The 20,542-nt window shown below is 40.6% G+C and overlaps 1 protein-coding gene and 1 long non-coding RNA gene across 2 annotated transcripts in view; both read right to left on the bottom strand.

Moving 5' to 3' along the window:
* Positions 1 to 20,542, bottom strand: part of LOC145424235 (uncharacterized) — a 208,138-nt gene that overhangs the window by 1,522 nt on the left and 186,074 nt on the right. The window lies entirely within an intron of this gene.
* Positions 17 to 19,508, bottom strand: donson (DNA replication fork stabilization factor DONSON). The gene is made up of 12 exons (XM_026158226.2): positions 18,612 to 19,508; positions 18,423 to 18,497; positions 18,101 to 18,295; positions 7,386 to 7,564; positions 6,290 to 6,365; positions 6,117 to 6,219; positions 5,650 to 5,752; positions 1,876 to 2,013; positions 1,592 to 1,790; positions 1,421 to 1,490; positions 1,194 to 1,324; positions 17 to 732 (listed from the first exon to the last, which is right to left on the bottom strand). Exons 1-12 carry the CDS (start codon positions 19,032 to 19,034, stop codon positions 592 to 594), a joined length of 1,833 nt encoding a protein of 610 aa, XP_026014011.2. The 5' UTR covers positions 19,035 to 19,508; the 3' UTR covers positions 17 to 591.

Raw genomic sequence — 20,542 nt, 5'->3', positions numbered from 1 at the left:
AATCTTTCGAGCTCAGTAACTTTAACAATTTATTTCATCAGCATTCCAGTACCTGAAAACATTCCAGCATTTATCGTTGATAAATCTTGTATGAGAAGAAAGATTAAAAGTAATTGAGCAATATAGAGTTTAATAAATAATCACATCCGGTGCAGTGCAATAAAGTTTGCTTAAAAGAAACCTCAACATAAACAGACACTTAAGCTGTGTACATGCCGGAAGTGATTCGCTCATCACACATTGCTTTGAAGCTGGTGGTTGGTCGCTTGCTGACGCTCCAGGCCCCAGTTGCCCAGATACCACTACCCTGTAAATCAACAATATTCTTCATTCCCACAGGTAGCACTTCAGGCTTTCACCTGACGCCTGAAAATGAATAAACTTTTATTCTGAATCCCGTCTACTTCACATCACCAGTGGTTATTTTGCCCACTGTAGTCGTGGAACACCCTTCACTTTCTGGTCAGCGTGTAGCTGTGAATCTCTTCCAGTATGCACACAGCGTCACAGTGGAATCTGAGTTTCAGGATTGCAGCTGTTAACTCAAATTAATGCAAACTTCTTTGTGTTGTGTAAACTCTCAGCACGTTCTTAGTTCTTCCATGTGTAGCTGTAGTTGTTCATGGTGATGTGTGTCAGGGCTGTCTTTCCCAGGGTGGAAGGCTGCTGCAGCTGCTGGATGGAAGCAGGATGGAGACCACAAGAGGACAGTTCTACCGAGGCCTCGCCAACCTGCAAAGTGTTCACAGAATAAATACCCCTACACTAATTCACACTTTCTCTCCAACTCCTATTTTAGAATAAATCTGAGGTTGCTAGCTGGCACTAAGTGCTGTGGACAGCACGTTGACACAGGTTAACAGACAAACAGCAAAACCAGCCATGCAAACTAGCTCGTTCAACATCTGCATTATTTAAATTACCAATGCACGTGCCAGAAACCTGAGCGCCTCAGTGGGTACATTTAGTAAATTATCGTGAATTAAGTGGCTGGCCCGACTGTGTGAAGAAGACAGAGGCTTCACACGTTACATGCAGATAACCCTGGTTATGGTTTAGGCATCATCTGCAGGTTGCTTGCTAAGAAGTAAAGTTGACATTAAAGTTGATTTGATCACATTCAGGCTACAGCTCATACATGCATGACATTCATGAATCAAACAAAAAGCAGCTTCATGTTTTCTGTGTGTTACCTGCTGCTTGGTGCCGTGTACGTTCATAACCGCGGTAGGAGTATGTGTGTAAAGCGCAGCTGAGAAGTTTCCTTTCTGCGCAGGCCGAAGTAACGTTAGGATAGCATGGAGAGACGAGGGGAGGACAGGTCCTGCAGTGTGGCAAGTACAAGTATACTGAACACTAACACACACAGTGGGAGCTGAGAACTGATACGAGACAAAAGTCTGCTTGTCCAGCTGCGTACCTGTGATCTCCAGACTGCTGATGTTCTGGTAGGAAGAACCAACTTGACTTCTCACGTTCACACAACGGCTCTATCAAAGCATAAATCACACACAGTGTCAAATTCAACTCAGAAGTATAAATGATACGTGAGATGGTTACAGACAGAGCTTCGTGTGTGTGCTCCAAACACCTTCAGAGTGTGCATTGTAGCTCCTCTAAAAGCACTGGGAGCCAACAGTGTGGGCGGTAACCCTGCCTGGGAGCCGGATGAAGCAACCACACCCTTCCAATTGATGAAGAAGTTGATGAGAGTGAAAGTGTGAAGTCCTTTCACACATATCACAGACTCAGGCTTATGGTCCACAGACATGACGTGGCCCTCCTTATGACTAGAGAAGAGGTCAAGGAGTTGTCACAGAAAAACACACAGAGTACACGTAAAACAGACTAACGTGACAGTGCTAATGAGGATACAGGTGTAGGGTGTGGAGGTCTGGCTTCTTGATTTTGTCCTGGACTCCCATCTCTTTCAGCCAAGACAAAGTGCTGTCTTCATCTCTGTAGTCTCCATCATGGTCTCCTCCATCAACTGTATCGCTCAGCTTGGAGCACCTATACATTGAGACCACATTTACACACGATGGCACAAAAACACCACAACAAAAGGTTCTTCTTATGTCTGACTGATTACACTTGTACAATTTCCAGGTTAATAGTGCCTCATTTTTCCTTATGGTATATTTAAAGCATGACGACTGGTTATATCTAGTTCCTTCTACAGGCCTTTATGGCTTAACTTACCATCGTTAAAGTAGACTTTCATATGTGGTGCTCCCTGCTTCTCCTTGCTAACAGTTTTATGGTCCTTGGGTCTTTATCATAAAAATAACTAAACTTTTTACTTTTCTTATCTTTTGTAGAGTGCTTGTGTTAAGTCTGTAGGGTGCAGGTTTCTTTTTATTGCCCAAAAAGTTATTCCAGTCATTCCCCGTTTAATTAACATTTAATTTAACCTAATTAACAAGAATAATCCAGGCATCTGAGTCTCTTAAAAGTATTAGATCAGTTGTATCTGACGCATGAATATCCTAATCTCCACTGTGTATTCGGACTACCGAAGCCTCTGCTGCAATCTAATTAAATCCTTTCTTTATTCCTCTTGATTGGGTTGTGCAAACCATTTACATGAAGGGTAATCATACTACGTACTTGATTTTGCATTTGGTTGGTTTTTGTTCTAACAGTTGAGTTACGTGGTGACCAAACGTGAGCTGTAGCAGAACTATGAAGCACACTGATGGATATTTTCAAACAGAAAGAATGACAGAGAGAAAACAAAGCTGGAAGAACTTCATTTTAGCGTTAGCTATTTTGGTGTGCGAGGGATAATGTAGCTAACCCAGCAGAGCCCCCTTAATGCAACAGGAAAAAAAACAACAACTTCTAAAGTGTGTTCTGTGCATTTTGTCCATTTAGATTCGATCTTTCACCAAATGTTTCATTATTCAGTGGATAGTCTGAATTATGCTTATGTTAGGCATAGGGGTACCTGGTCATCATGCACATACAAACAGTCATAACCCACCAAGTCATTGAAAGTTGGGTTCAATGATATAGTAAGGCCAGACACTCCCTGGTGCACTCGCCTTGCTGTCAGCGGTCCAAGCATCCAGTGCAAAGGCCAGGAAACTATGAATGTTAGAAGAAACATCTGTAGTACTAAGTGTTGCCAGTACTTGGCTGCTCCATCCAGTATTTGAATCCATAGTGTGGTACTGCGCTTGTATGAACGTCCACACGAACCAGCTTCAGTGAATAATTCTGTGAGAAGGCGACTCCGCTGAGAACCGGAGTTCTGTCCACGCAGGAACCAAGAAAATGTGGTTCCATAAAAGTGAAATGTGAACCACGATCAGTTATTAAACATTCCAGCGATGGCATTACTCCACATGCTTGGTGTCGACTTCTCTACCTGCACATTCTCTTACCCAAATTCTTCATTATTGCCATGCAGTTCTTTCAAACTGTTGCCTTCAGTTGCAAAGTTGTAATTTAGCACAGCCATTGGAAGCTTTGCAGGGTTGCTCTGTTAGCTCTCATATGTCCTCACTAGAGATGGACCGATCCGATATTACGTATCAGACCTAACTTACTGGATCGGATATCAAAAAGAAATAAAAAATGTAATCCGATCCATTAAATATCAAAAAAGCAGCTCACAGAACTTGCGACAACTCCTAACTCGGCTCATAACCGTAGCACGTGGGAGCAGTATGCATCACGTGATAGAGCGGCTGTGGTGCGCCAGACCTGTCGGCGGTCTGGTTGAGCATTTGTAGCCTTGCTACCAAACCGGCATTTCATCTCCGAGGAAGTTATCCCAGAGAGAAGTAAAGCAAGTGTGTAAGTTCATCTCTGAATGTTTGTAAAGCATTCCAGCGTTAGCGACTGCCTCTCTCTCTCTCTCTCCTGCTGCTACTTCAATCATGAAACTGATCAATGATCAGCTGATCGGCTTTTCTGTCGCGAGTCCGTCTCTCCTGTTTGTTTATCGCCCACTTTGCACCAGAAAGAGGAAACCAGCGGCTGAACAACAGCAGCTTGATAAGCTTAAACGTGTATTTAATATTACTTTCTACACCAGGATCTTTTTCTACGCAGCTGACGGCTGGTAACTGTGCAGGGGCGGATCTAGCAAAGTTTAGCCAGGGGGGCTGATAGGGCATGAACAGGGAAAAGGGGGCACAGAGACATACTTTTCTTTCTTATTCTCATTTAAAATGTCGAGCTTTTAATAAATAATTATCTGACTCTTACACCCAAAGTTTTAATTTGATGTAAAATGTATAGAAGTCCATTACTGTATATAGTAACTGTTAAGTCTAATATACCCTAGTAAGCTATACTACTTTTTCAATCTGTGCAGTTCTGTTGAAGAAAGATGTTGAATCTATTTAATTATTCTTGAAAAATAATTGATTTCTGTGCATTTTTTTTTCACACTGCATCAAATTAAAGTTGATTACGTCGATTAAGCATCATGAGGTGGAGGGTGGGGGGGGGGGGGGGGGGGTTCACTATTTTCTTTTTTTGCTGGGAGTTTGCAGCCCTATTAGTTAAGTTGTTTAATATTTCTGCTAAGTACTATTTAAAATACCAGAATAGGGAGGATGGAGCAGGTTTAAGTTTATTAGATTGATCAGTGTTGCTGAACTATGAAATATTTTGGGTGCAGTGTGTTTTTTACATACAGGTGTAACAGAATAGCTTTAGTGTTTGTTTGTTTATATAAACTTTAGTATGAACTTATACAAAATGCAGCAAGATATTTAAAAAAAAGTTTCATTGATTAAAAAACACTATATCGGATTCATATCAGTATTGGCCAATATCCAATTTTATGATATCGGTATCGGACATAAAAAAGTGGTATCGTGCCATCTCTAGTCCTGACTTGGGCGCTTCTCAGTTTCCGCCTCGAGGTGTCCTGTGAAGCAGATCCCCTTGGTCTCCTTAAATCCTTCACTGCCTTGTTTGCCCTGCTGTACACTACCAGCCTGTACACTTTTATTGTGGCAGCAGGGCTGGTGTCTGGGATCAAATGTCTTGCTTCGAGTTTTGCTGCTGTATTCTGAGTTTGACTCCACTCAGGGCTCTTGAGCTGTTTTAATAAAATCATTTATAGAATCAGATGTTGTATCCTTCCAAGGCCTCCACATGGTGGGAGCCTCCAGGTCTGCTCATGAATGCAGATTCGAGTTCCACTCTTCCATATCAGCTGCTGCTTCTTCCGCTTCTTCTTCGGGGTTTAACAGCAGCTGGCACCCTTTTACATGCATTGCTGCCATCTTCTGTTTCAGGCGTTATTACACTCTTAAGTCCTGCTACTTATTCCTGCGTTTTTCGGGATCCTACAAAGCATCAAATGACGCATCTACTATTAAATTGGCTCATGGCCGCTCAGACATCGTGTTTGTCTCTTCAATCGTCTTTTTAAAAATCTTTCCCATCTGGCAGCTCCGCCAGATGTGAACTACCCAATGATTTTTCATTTTAAAAAAGGAAGTATTATTATTTATTATTAGCTGTATGAGAAGTCAGCTATTCTAGAATGATATGAAGCTGTGTGGAAACTGCTGAGTGAGTCCAAACTGATATTTTACACATATTTTCAAAACAGTGATCAGAATCAGAACCCCGACAGCTCCCAGCCCTACTGAGCACAGACAATGAAAGAGCAGCACTTACGTGACCTCTTGTTCCTCCTGCTCCTCCTCTTGGTGAATGGTCTGCTTCTGTGCCTCCCTGCACCTCCTCTGTTCCTCCAGCAGAGGGAGGGTGAACTCTATACCTATATGGGTAAACTGATCAGTGAGGAGCAGCGAATGATGAAGCTGTCATGTCCTCTGTTCAGTCCTAACCTCAGGCTCGAGGTCTGACATTGTTTGACTCCTACAGCTAATTTTTCTTGTACTTTTTTATTTGAGTCATGTCTTAAAGAATAAACTACAGGCAAAGCTTTTTCATACAGCGGTCAGGTTTGTGGACTATTTTACTGCCACTACATGTCACATTTCAGACGAGTGGAAAGAAAATGTTGGTTGTCCACGCTGCCTGCCCGGGCGGCTGACAACAATACCTTATCAGCCTTTTACGGCTGTAAATGTATCAAATGAAAATTAATTTTGAGACCAAAGCTACAGTTCAGCTCTCACCTTCAGCCTTCATTGCCTCTCTGAGGCCCCTCGTTGTGGGGGAAATGAAAGCAGTGATGCTGCTGGATCCTCCAAGACCTGCTGCCCGGAACAACACTGTGAACTGACAATGAAACAGATGAGCTGAAGGACGGTGTTGCTGAGCACAGTTCAGATTGCATATTAACACCTACCTGATAGGAACAGAGGTAGAAGTACGGACACAGTCTGGCCTTTAACAGACTGTAGAGAGATGACAGACTGACGGACCTGAGCAACAAACATGGACAAAGGAAGGAGTGTGGGAATAATGCCACTGAATACATGTACAGTACACAGAACACAGCAGCCAGTGTTCAGCAGTTTCACAGTACACACAGCATTCATTTGACTCTGGCTGCATCGAGTATTTTGAATTACAAAAAAGACCTCAACAAGGCAGCACCTGTTCCTGGAAGCTCCACTAAAACCTTTACTGGATACAGGCTGGCGTTAAAACACCTGTTTCACTTTATAACTACACCTGACCTGTTTGTCACAGCTACAGTAAAGTTACATTCAAACTCACAGCTGAACACACGCATACGTCACCTGGTCCAGGAGATACAACAATGTCAGAAGTCTTTTTGCAGAGCATCACCATGGAGCTCCACCTAAAAATGCTACTTCATTGTGTGGCTGCTCTTACTTGGCCATGAAACACTTCACTGTACAAAGGTTCATTTAATGTGCAACCCTGCTGTGTGAGATTTAACCCCACCTGTGAAGCTGGATTCAGGAAAGAAGTGTTTAAACATGTTTAGCGCTAGTACAGAGCGTGATGTCACTGGGTCCGATGGTTAGCTGGCTGCTGCTAACAGACTGGGTTTGTGTTAGCTAACTGTGACAGAGCTGATAACTCGGTGGAAAAAAAGGTCCCTGATACTAAAACACAGTCTAAGGAGGTCATAACTTTCTTCTCTCTCTGACAGATTTATTGGGGCTACTCAGCCTAACAATGACCTCTTTCATCTACATCTCTTCGGACCTCCAGTGTAAAGATCTCAAATCTTAGAATCAAGTTCAGTTTTTTTTAATGATTCATTTATCAATAGGACATATCAGTGAAACCACCTATCAGTCAGTTATACATAAAAATGGCTGCAATTCCTAAACAAACAATATTTTTATTAAAATCCGTCGAGTTAAAGCTGAAAGTCTGTGATTCAATCGCATCTTGATTCATTTAAAATCAGGACAGAGAGAAAAATGAATCATTGCAGTAAAACCTTGTCACCCTGTCAGCCTCACCATTCTGTCATGAGACTCTGCTGTATTGTTGCATCATGAGCCCAGGGGGCGCTCTTGCCAAAGAAGCTCCTTTCAGCGTTGATCCTAGGGAACAGAGACAGCCAGGGTATGGAGGGATGCTGCCAGTAGACCAGGCTTTGCTGAAAGGCACAACGTAGCTCTGAGCAGGACCTGGGATCCTATAGCAGGCACAGAGACAGGTCGGGCTGAGGAACAAGCTACTGAAGAACCCAAGATAAACTAAGAGCTGTTGGGTATCCATATCAGCATACTTTATTAATACCTAAGGAAATTATGTGGGTTACAGTTGCTCCAGTAAAGTAACAGTAACAGACGAGTAGGGCTGCCACGATTAGTCACTAGTCACGAGTATTAAAATCGTCGACGACAAATTTGATAGTCGACGCATCGTTTGAAGCTTTGTAAGATCCCAAAAGACGCAGGAATAAGTAGTAGAATTTAAGAGTGTAATAACAGACTGAAACAGAAGATGGCAGCACTGCATGTACAAGGATGCCAGCTGCCGTTAAACCCTGAAGAAGAAGAAGCTGCGTCCCACAATTCATAGCGCAGCCCAGCTTAGTTTCCAACAATGGCGGCAGCTAGTTAGTTTGAATATTACTCTTATTATTCTTTCTGGGTCACAAAATAAACGTTTAACATATTTTCAGGCGAGAATGTAGCTGTGTAAACCTCAAATATCTGCTCAGTTTATCAGGACACCGCATATTTTCAAAAGCGCTCCGACGTTTTCGGAGACGTCTGTTACCCACTAGCTCGATAGCTAACCGGGGGCTAGGCTCACTAGAGCCGTGAGAACACCGGACTCCCGGCAAATCGTTTTCAAACCCACCGCTGTCTTTTGCTACTCAGGTTAAACAGGATATATAAGTCATTCAGATAACTTACAAATGTTATTGTTTGGCTTTTTTTCAGTATTTTATTTGTTCCTGAGTAAATCGGTTTGGCTGAGATTAAAGTTTTTACACAGCTGAATAAATGTCAAGCAGACAGCTGATTATCAGAAGTGTGAGATGCTGGAGAATTTACTCCGGTGTCCTGTTATATTTTAGATAGTAAGGAGCAGACGGCTGAGTTTATTAAACTCCACTGAAACAACCTGCAGATTTCATTAAAATTTAATTCATCTTGTCTTTACTTTTAGTTAGCACATACGTAAACACTTAAAGCTGTAAGCTAATGATAGTTATATAAGAGCAGATGCTGCTGGTGCAATAAGCTGTACGTTTTACGTCCAATGGATGATGATCTGATTGGTCGACTAATCGCAAAAATAATCGGTGACTTGTCGACTATCAAAATAATCGTTTGTGGCAGACCTACAGACGAGATTATTTAACGATACAGTATGTTACACATGTGTATTTAGTTCTATACTTCTGGAGATAATTTGTTCACTCTGGTGCTCTTAAACTGGTGCAGATTAATTGTCATCTGGTATTGACTAATAACAAATACACACATGCATTTTGTGTGATAAGCACAAGTATTAAAACCTAATGGTGAAATAACTAGTAGCTCAGTGTTCCAACATGCAGAAGAAGCAACTGCTATTGCAACTAGAGATTTGAAAGAGCCGCTGACCTGAGAGGAAAATCTGGACCCTCAATGATTACGAAGACTAGGTGAAGTAGGGCTGGGCGATATGACCCAAAATTCATTTCTCGATATTCTTTAGCTGGATGACGATATATATCTCGATATTTTTTTAAAGCCATAAAGTAAGAACAAAAAGAGAGTTCTTAGTCAAAGCTGTGTCCCAGATGTCACACAGGCACTTTCATTATCATACAGCACAGATGTACATGAAAAAATTACTCAGAAATAAATTATGAGCATTTATTAAATAATAATGCTCCATAAATAAAAGAAAACAATGTTGTTTTTGTGCATAACAAAAAGCTCACAATTGTGCAGTCAAAACGTGAACTAACAGACGCTGAGCATAATAACAAAGACCATAGACTTCCGCTATGGTTCGCTGCTGAGCAGTCGCGTGGCAGAGCCGCTCCTAACTTTCAAGAAGTTCACTACTAATTTAATCGAATTTACATCAAATTCTAGCTTTACTGGAAGTGCCAAATTCAAAAAAAATATATACGATGCCTCCCAAAACTACAAAGCAACACTCAAAACAGCAAAAGCCTAACCTGGTTCAAGATCCGGAACAACAAGCTAGCGAGATCACGGAAGATGAGCTAACTACGGATGCTAATGCTAGCGAAGTTGTCCCGACATCCGTACTTCAGTTAATGCAAGTAGACTTTGGGAAAAGATTTGATATTGTGCTTGCCGAAATCAATGCCGCAAGATGTGATATACAACTTCTGGCAAACCGTGTCGCGCTGGCAGAGGACAGAATTGGAACAAACGAGGATGACATTGCTGCTGTTAAAGCTAGGAATACTTTGGAAACGAAGTTGGAGATACTAACACGCAAGGTAGAAGAGCTGGAGAATGACAGCCGAAGAAATAATATTCGCTTGGTGGGTCTCCGTGAAGGAGAAGAGGGCACAGATATGTGTGAATTCCTAACTAAGTGGGTCCCAGAGGTGCTTGGGATTCAATCTTTCCCAGTACCCATAGTGATTGAGCGAGCCCACAGAATCGGGAGACCCCGGGATGTTTCAAAGTCAACAGTAAATCCAACACGGCCCCGCGAGGTGTTAATGAAGTTTTTAAACTCTGCTGATAAGGTTCGGGTTCTAAGAATCGCCAGGCAAAAGGGCAGCGTACTTTATGAGGGCAAGAGAGTCATGTTTTTTCCAGATTTCTCAGTGGAGCTCTGTAAACAACGAAGGTTGTTTGACCCGGTAAAAAAAAAACCAGCTGTTAACACTTCGCATCCCGGACCTCCGTTTTGGCTTCATCTACCCAGCAAGGATGTTGATAACCTTTCAAGGGGACCGACATATTTTTGTTAATCCATCTGAGGCAAGTTCATATGTACAACAGCTCAAGCCAAATGGACAAGAGAACGTTACGACCTGAAAGGCAAATGTTCACTTACCGGTAAAGCTTCTGTTGTCATGATTGTAATGTTGGATTTAAGGATAATTTCATTCCAGGCCATATAGTTAGTGAATAACAAATATACTTTGAGTATAGAAGTGTCATGGCCTGATTTAATTCTTTTTCGTTGTGGTGGCAATTTACTGTTATTATTTTATAATATCTGACCATCCACTCTTAGTTAACTTTTCTATTTTATTAGTTTTATTATTAGAGAGCGGCTCTGTTTTCTTTTGTTTGTTTGCTTTTTGTTTTTTTTCCAGAATTGACTATTTCTTACTTTCTGCATCTTTGGTACCCATGGTAACTAAATCCTGGTATGATAGTATTGTTATATCAGATCACTCCACCGTTTCCTTTCAACTAAATTTACCTAACTTACCATTATTTACCACTAGATGGCGACTGCAATCTTTCTGGTTAAAGGATCCAGAATTTTTAGAATATATTGGAAAGCAAATAGATTATTATTTTGCTTATAACACTACTCAAACTACGGCGACTATAAAATGGGAGGCCTTTAAAGCTTTCCTGAGAGGGCAAATGATCAGTTTTACAAGCTTTTTAAAGCATCCGGGATGGAACTGGTTCATTTGGAGAAAAAGATAAAAGATATTGAGGAAGAGATATTTATATCCAAATCTAATGCTCAAATTCTAGAGTTAAATAAACTCAGAGCTAAATTTAATATTTTGTCATTAAATAAAGCTACTAAAAGTTTACTAAGACTGAAACAGTCACAGTATGAACAGGGTGAAAAAGCAAGTAAAATACTGGCTTGGCGTATTAAACAAACTCAGGCTGAAAGAACAATAAACTCTATAACTACAGATGAAGGACAGATCACAGCTGATCCTAAACATATAATGACTCTTTTTGTACTTTTTATAAACAGCTATACAAAACTGAGCATTTAAAGTCATTTTCATCAAAACAAAAAATCTTTTTGGATCAACTGCATTTTCCTAGACTACCAGAAAACGATATGGATGAACTAGAGCTTAATATAACAGTAGAAGAAATTACTAATGCTATAAGGAACATGAAAGGGGGCAAAACTCCTGCACCTGACACAATACCAATAGAAATATTTAAAATATTTAAAGATAAATTAATCCAGCCTTTATTGGATATGCAACACATTGTAGTTCTTATAGACCAATCTCACTGTTGAATTATGATTACAAGATACTTTGCAAACTATTAGCTATAAGACTAGAGACACTCTTGCCTAAGATGATTCATTCAGACCAGAACGGCTTTATCCAGGGGAGGCAGGGGTTTCACAATATACGGAGGGTCATGAATATCATTTATGAGAAAAAAGAGACAATGCGTTAATCTCAATGGATGCGGAAAAACACTTTGACAGGATCGAATGGCCGTTCTTATTTGAAGTTTTGAAAAAGTTTGGTATTGGAAACAGATTTTTTAAATGGATTCAATTGATATACTCCAACCCTCAAGCAGAGATTTTAATTAATGGTCTTTTTTCCGCATCATTCAGATTATATCGTGGAACTACACAAGGGTGCCCCTTGTCACCTCTCTTGTTCACCTTGGCAATTGAGCCTCTTGCGATGGCAATTCAGAATCATAAAAACATATCAGGAATTAAAGTAGGCAATGTTGACCACCGTATTGCCCTATATCAGGGCTCTAGACTAACTTTTTGCCATGGGCGTACCGGTACGCCTAACTTTAAAAAGTTAGGCGCACACAAATTTTATAATAATTGATATAATATAATGTGTTTTTCTGGATACACTGTGCTTTTTCAGCATTCAAAGATTGATGACACCGTGTCAGAGCACTGGCTATGAATTTCAGAAGGATCAGGCCTTAACAGAAAAGTTAGCAATAGTTGTTTTCCTATTACAGCTACATCCACTTCTGTCGTGCCTAGGCTGCTCACTAGGGCTGGGTATCATCACTGACTTCTATAATCCATTCGATTCCGGTTTTCAAAGTCCCGATTCGATTCAACTTAGCCTCAGACAGTCAGAAATATTATAATTCTGATCATTTATCAGTACTGACTTCATCAGAATTGTGAACATCACAGCAGATGCCTTTGTGTGAAAGTAACTGAGAATAAAACACAGAAAAACATGAAGGAGATTTTCCTGGTCTGGCTTTTTATAGCAGATAACCTTAAAAATATTCTACAATGTTCTGCATATAAAGTTTAAATTTCTTCAGTATTGAACAACAGAAAAAATAGGCTTTCTTGTCCGAGGTCATTTAAGTGAAAAAAAGAAAAAGAAAAAAAAAGACAGCAGCCACAGCGCTGTAAATAACGGTAGACTGGTGGGTAATAAGCGAATGAATAATACAGAAAACAGAGATTGGAGACGGGAAACTGTTCTTGAAGTACAGAGAGAGAGAGAGAGAGCTAGCTGTGCATGGAGTGTGATTTTAATAGTCGTGGAAGCAAAACAGCAAAATTCATGACGACATTGATCAAATGTGAAGCGCAGTTTGCTGCTTCTTTTGCTGCTGGCTCGGTGAATTTTGGTTGGAGAGACAAAACCTGCAGCTCAGAATCAGCGCAAAAAGACGTAATCACAGCGCGGACCGGACGCATCAGGATCGCTAAGCTCCGACAGCGGGTGAGAAAGCCGAGAAAGACAAAGCTGATTCTGATGCGTCGGGTCTGTGTTTACGTCTTTGTGTGGAGTCCATGTACCTGCTCTCGTTTGCTGTTTGGTTGTTGTTGAAATGGTTTTGTGAGCTTTAATCTGAGAATCTGGCGTTTCTGGCAAAACACAGTTATATTTAAAAGTCGATTCAGGATTTAATGAATTGATATGGCTTTATTCAAGCTACTCACCTCCCACTTCCACCTGCACTTTCAACTGGACCACGGCCAATCAGAGAGGTCCCGCCCCTTACTATCTCTGATTGGTTTAGTCCACGATAGGGGCAAAATGTGTGTCTGTTGTTGACCACAGGGAAGGTTGCAGATTTATTTATTTTTTTTTTTTTTTGCTACCCGAACAGTTGGTCGCACAGGTGCAACCAAATTTTTTTTTTTTAGTCGCACCACTGAAAAATTTGGTCGCACTCTAGAGCCCTGTATATGCAGATGATGTGATCCTGTTCTGCACTAATTTAAACAAATCAATACCATCCATATTAAGTCTCATTAATACATTTAGTACATTTTCGGGTTATAAAATAAATTTTGATAAATCCAAAATATTATTTTTGAATAAAAATGAACGACAAAATCCTCCAATCAACACTCCCTTTCTGCTATCTCAAATTCAAATTTTATTTGTCACGTACACAGTCATACGCAGTACGATATGCAGTGAAATGTTTAGACAACTGCTCGTGACCTAAAGAAAAAAAAAGAAAAGGCTATGAATAAGATAGGAAATAAATATGAAAATTAAAAAGGGTAAATTTAACTGGGAAAGAATAAGATAAAATATATAAGTTAAAGTTGAAAATAAAATAACTGTACAACAAAATACACAATATACAGTATAGAAATATATAAGAATGTATGAAGAATTATAAATATATATATACACAATAACAGCAGCTGTACAAGTGAACATGGGTTTACTTATCTGGGTGTGAAATTAACTCACTCAATTGAAAATATTCTGGCATCCAATTATAATTCCTTAACGACGTCAGTTACTACACTTCTAAACAGATGGATGAAACTACCTATATCTTTAATTGGTTGTATTAATATACTAAAAATGTCAATTTTGCCAAAATATCTTTACCTTTTTCAATCAGTATCTCTCTCTCCACCAAACTCTTTCTTCTTAGATTTGCAAAAACTATTCCAAAACTTTATTTGTAACAACAGAAGACCAAGACTCAGAGTCTCATTACTATACCTTCCTTATGAAAGAGGGGGTTTACAACTTCCAAATTTAAAGTGGTACTTCTGGGCTGCTCAAATCAGAGCGGCAATGTTTTATTTTGTTAATGAGCAGACTTCAGTGTGGGTTTCTATGGAATCCACAGAAATCAAAATTCCCCCGAACTTATATCTTTACTCAGCCGACAGGAAGACAGTAAATAAGCAAACTAAGAACCCCTTTTTAAAAAAAACACTATAATGATCTGGTTAGAAACACATAACTACTTGGGAGAAATGATACAGCTGTCTAGGTTTACTCCGATATTTGAAAATAACAACTTTCTTCCTGGTAGCGCGGATGCAGGTTTTAAATTTTGGTTTGATCAAGGTATAAGAAAAGTGTCTGATATATTTAGGAATAATACTCTTATGTCTTTTGAACAACTTAGAAGTACTTTTTCTATTCCTGTCAAACATTTTTTTAAATTTCTTCAATTAAGAAATTTTATCTTAACCACACAAGGTAACAGCTTAGAAATCCCCACCTACTCCTCTCTAGAGAGCACAGTTATAAAGCATCTAAATGGGAGAGGCCGAGTTTCTGCATTGTACAAATTATTTATGGGCAATTCCAAAGAATCAACACAGTCTATTTTAGAGGCTTGGAGGAATGATTTGCAAATGAACATATCTGATGATGAGTGGTATAAATCATGCTCCTTGGCCCAGAGTAGGGATGGGTATCGAAAACCGGTTCTTGCTGAGAACCGGTTCCCACTGTTTCAATTCCTTGGAATCGTTTGCCACTTTTATAAACGATTCCCTTATCGATTCCAGTCGCCCCGAATGACGTCATCACGTTGAGTAACGTCTTTTACCCAGTAGGAAACACGGCGCCTGAGCGGCACAAACGCTCAAAAGTTTGGTTACACTTTATGAGAAAGGATGACAACAGGGCAACGTGCAATACTTGCAAAGTAGAGATTTCATCAAAGGGAGGAAACACTACGAACATGCAAAAGCATTTGCTCAAAAAACACGCGATTGCGTTCAACGAATGTCGTGTTTTTGATCCGCTCCGGACTAGCGAAGCTCAACCCAGCAGCAGCGGTAGCGTTTCCACGTCCTCTCCCGTTAATACTGCAGGTAACTAATCAATTAGCATTGCACATTATGTTAGCGCGATTTACCTTATTACAAAACCTGCTATTACTGTGCGTTGCATTTAGATAACCATGATGAGAGAGACAGAGTCTGGCTGGCTCAGATGCTGGCAGTTCTCACTGCAGTCTACCGGTAGCGTCTCCTTTCAGGCCAGGATAGACGAATGTCACCGAGCAGTGTCTAAGTTTGTGGTCAAAGGCTTCCACCCATTTGCCACAGCAGATGCCCCCGATTTCACTTTGGTAAGTGAATGTGTTTAATTGTAGGCAGGACATTACTGGATATTCTTGTGTAATTGCTACAGAATAATTTATGTTAAACTTTGTTATTGCTACAGGAGAATATTTATTTTATTATTTTACATTTACATTTTTTTTCCTGGGGACCCTGTGACACCCCATTGAAGAGCCGTAGGCTGTGGATCTCTTAAGATCTCACTGTTGGGTTTGTAAGGCCATGTTACTCCTAAATTTCTATCTTGTTCAAAGAGAAGATATAAAACACAGTTCTAAGCTAATCGACTTTAGTGTTCTCCTTTTTAAAAAAAAAGAATCGATAAGAGAATCGATAAGGAATCGAATCGTTAAACAGAATCGAAAATGGAATCGGAATCGTTAAAATCTTATCAATACCCATCCCTAGCCCAGAGTCAGACAATTAATGTGCAATCTCGACTACTTCAATATAAATGGTTAACAAGACAATATCTTACTCCGTCAAAAATGCATCATTTTAACTCAAACATCCCAGACTCCTGTATTAAGTGTGGAGTGGACAGGCACTTTATTTCACTGTATATGGGACTGTCCACATGTGAAAATCTTTTGGGAAAAGGTAATAAATCTGTTGAGTCAAATTATTGGTGATGTGATTCCACTTCATCCTAAAATATGTATTTTAAATATATACCCGAATAATTTTGTACCTGCTGCAAACAACAGAGCTCTGTTAACGACTGGACTTGTGGAAGCCAAGCGCTGTATTCCTGAGTTGGAAAAATCAAAAAATATGTGGACTATCTCAGTGGCTTAATGGACTGACATCTATACTAACTATGGAGAAAATAACTTATGCATTAAGAAATAAACTGGACAAGTTTGGGGCTCTATGGTCAAAATTCTACAACTTTCTGGAGAACTGCAGCGTGCACACTGTGGACTTAACAGCCTGAATCTCTAACTTGATTTGTATATCTGTCCTTCCCTTTTGTTATGGTTTGCTTTGTTTTTGTTTCTATTACTATGTTGTTTCTGTTGTTGTTGTGGTTTTGTTTTTATTTATGTATTTATTTATTTATTTTTAATGCTCGCGGTGCACCATGTAAAACCGGTTAAAACCAATAAATAAATGTTAAAAAAAAAAAATAACAAAGACAGATTTCACAGCTGCTCTGTTCCCAAGTTTACTGCGCGACTGACAGCCTGGAGTTTGAAATTAGCTTCATAACCACGTCTCTTAACAGGTGCCATTTGTGGTGCTTATACGCACACAGTCCGGTAGTATTGCGTTGAAGCACAGTACGTATCACTCCGTAATGCTCCGACAATCCATCAAGCGGTGCAGCTTCGTAGCTACCAAAGTCGTACTACAACATTTTTGACAGATTGCTGAGCGCCGTGTAGCACATAAAATCGGTTCACGGTCAGTAAGCACAACCAGAATTCATACATAAGGTGCACTGTTGATTTTTGAGAAAAAGAAAGGACTCGAGGCCGTGCAGCCCCCGTGCGATGTGAATGCAACATTACAGACAATCCCCACTGTGGTCATCAATGTAACCAACCAACTGATCTACCCCACAACAGCAGTGATCAGTGAGATTTTTGGCAACAAAATGAGCACCCACAAGGAGCAGTACCCTCCATGGAGAAGGAAACTAGAGGCCAAGGTCAAGGCAGCATAGAGGGAAGTATCGGAGCTGCAGAAAGGTGTGATAAAGGAAGGGATGTCTAAGAAGTACAGCAAGCTGGTCATACCTGATCATCAAAGACTCACAGCCTTGGCTAGCAGCTTGAAGAGGTACACCAGAGAGATCGAAGCCATGAAAATCAAATCATCTGAGGTGTGAGGTGCTGGAGATGGAGCAATATCGGAAGAGTATACAGCAGAAGGACACAACCCGTGACAGCAATGCTCAGTGTTCAGTGGATCTAAGAGCGGACCACAGCAGCATCTCTGAACGGGATCCATTAAGCATCACAGCGGCAGACATCCATGAAAGAGTCTCAAGCATGAAGCGTTGGGCAGCACCAGGCCCTGACATCATCCACGCCTACTGGCTAAAGAGCTCATTTATACAAAACCCCTACTAATGACAGCAGGGACCTGCAATTTTCATTATTATTATAAATAATAATTATTAAGACACACATCTTTGTTTTAGACTGAGACTCAGAATCATCAAACTGATCCAGGTTTACATGGAAACGGTGACACGGATCATCTCTGTTATTCTGTGATATCATTTTTTAATTTGGTTACAGAAAAAATTATCTGGCTGAATAAAAAACAAGATTTTAGGTTTAAACATCTGAAGTAGGTCTAAAATCGAAAAGTCGTGACATGGTGAGGGCTCAACAAGTGCTGAAAAAAATATTTATTTGGAGGGCTGTAACTGGTGTCACTGGTGTCTCAACATATGTGACTATTGTGTGCCTGTCCATCTTCCACATGTATGCAATGAGCCTACCTGTGGACTGTGTGGCAGGGAACTGAACTGTGCCCTGCAGTGCTGGCTGAGCCCCTGAGCTTCTTCCTGAGCCTTGAGCTGCTCTGCCCATGAAAGGGAGACCAGAGAGGTCAGGAGGAGACGAGTCTTCAGGCTCCAGTCTGCTGGATACTGGGTGCACACAGGAGCTGCAGTGGGAGCACTGGCTTGGGGGCTCTAGAAGGACAGAGGGGAATCCTTTGAATACACGGTTATACGCTGCACAACAGAAAACCTGGGAAAAAGTGACAATTCTCACAGATATGTCAGTCAGCATTTAAAAAAATACAGAAAAAATCCCCACCTTTAGCAGGGGGCTTTTAATATGCTCCGGTTCTTCTTCCAACAACACATCACTCTCAGACAGAGATCCAGATTTCTGCAGCAGGACACAGACAGGAAAGGTAAGAGGGGGTCCGTCATGTTTACATCTCTACCACATAAACACAGGAGCTTTCTGATGATACGGGCAATGCAAAGGACCGAGACCAACCTGGCTGGAAGTTTGTCGGTACTCCTGTTTTTGTGCCTCATCGAGCCTGAAACTGAGAGCCAGATCTAGCGCGCCTTCTCTCTTCGATGATTCTTCATCTCTCTCATTGTTTGTGATCCCGGAGCTATCAGAGTTTTCGGGGTTACAGCTGGCGTCCCTGAAAGTCAGACGTTTCTTCTTGGGACTGTAAGTGTTTTCTATTTTTGCGAACGGGTTCCTGCGTTTTATTCCAACCCCGGAATGGTTCTGGGCGCCGGAGAGCGGTTCCGGGGAGAAAGTCCGCACGCACGTCGGAGATGAGCCGCTTTGTTCGGGGCGGTCTGTGGACCCGGCACCGGTGTCGCTTCGGGCTCTTTTGCACCTCATTCGCAAAATTTCCGCTGGTCGCTTGAAGCTGGGTGAGTATCCAAAGTGTTCCGACATCCTGTGGAGATGTAGTTTGCCCCAAACAATCCGCTTTTAGCGCTGTTTCCTTTAGAAAGCGCAGGACCCGCGGCTGTTTTTGTTTTGCGCTTTCTGCGCTGTAAAAATTTGGCGCGCAGCGTGCTGACGTAGAGTCCCCGCGTGATAATGGCTGTGAAAAGGAGCTAAACGGACGTCATTTCCTTACGTTTGTTTTTGTGACGCACGTTAAAAATAAATACACAATAATCTACAGTGTTAAATGCAATTATTGCATCTGTTGGAGCCTTTACTCATCGGGAACTTTGGACATTATAGTACGTCAGGATGTGACGTCGTGTCGGGTTTTACTACATTTGAATTGTATGATTTAAATTAATAATTTAATAATAATCAGAGACGTATACACAAGGAGATGTTGTAATAGTTTGAAAACTTGAGGGTTTGTGGAAAGACCTTTTCAGAAAAACACAAGGCAAAGCCTTGACTTCCGGCTTTGACTTCTTCTCTTCCTATATCAGCGCTTATGTGGCAATATTGTCTGAGTGGCGACGCCTATCATCCAGGAGAATACTGCAGCGGCTTCCTGTGCCTTACCGGCGGATATACAGTGACGAGTACCTGGAACTTAGAGGGGATTTGAGACAAATTTAACGTCGCCAGCTTCGTACAGATCTACAAATGTAAGCTGCTTTCAAGTTCCAGTGTAAAACTGGGACATTTGGGCTTCCATTGTATACCTGCATTTTGTTTTCAGATGAAGTAGTCTTTTCTTTCTAAAAAACAAACAAACTTGAAAGCGTGATTTATCATTGCAGACACTATACAGTAGCCTGTAAAGGTTAGTATATGGTTTAAATAATCTGTTGTTACATGCTGAACGCTCTTCTGTGGGGAAAAGCCAACCAGTGCTCAGCTGCAGATAGAGGGAACAACATGGTTGTATCATCCTCTCGAGTGAGTATAGTTTTCCTTTTCAAGATCAGCTCTATAAATTCGCTATAGGCTCCTCTTGTTCATGTGTATCTTTTATCAGTTTATTTATTCGTTTCTTTTTGTGTCATTTCAGTTATTACATTATGTGTGGTACAGGGAGTGCATAATTATTAGGCAAGTTGTATTTTTGAGGAATAATTTTATTATTGAACAACAACCATGTTCTCAATGAACCCAAAAAACTCATTAATATCAAAGCTGAATGTTTTTGGAAGTAGTTTTTAGTTTGTTTTTAGTTTTAGCTATTTTAGGGGGATATCTGTGTGTGCAGGTGACTATTACTGTGCATAATTATTAGGCAACTTAACAAAAAACAAATATATACCCATTTCAATTATTTATTTTTACCAGTGAAACCAATATAACATCTCCACATTCACAAATATACATTTCTGACATTCAAAAACAAAACAAAAACAAATCAGCGACCAATATAGCCACCTTTCTTTGCAAGGACACTCAAAAGCCTGCCATCCATGGATTCTGTCAGTGTTTTGATCTGTTCACCATCAACATTGCGTGCAGCAGCAACC

Source organism: Astatotilapia calliptera, chromosome 23 (genome assembly GCF_964374335.1).
Source record: "Astatotilapia calliptera chromosome 23, fAstCal68.1, whole genome shotgun sequence".
Taxonomy (NCBI): Eukaryota; Metazoa; Chordata; class Actinopteri; order Cichliformes; family Cichlidae; genus Astatotilapia; species Astatotilapia calliptera.
Note: the sequence above shows the minus strand (reverse complement) of the source record. Positions and strands in the feature narration are given on the sequence as shown.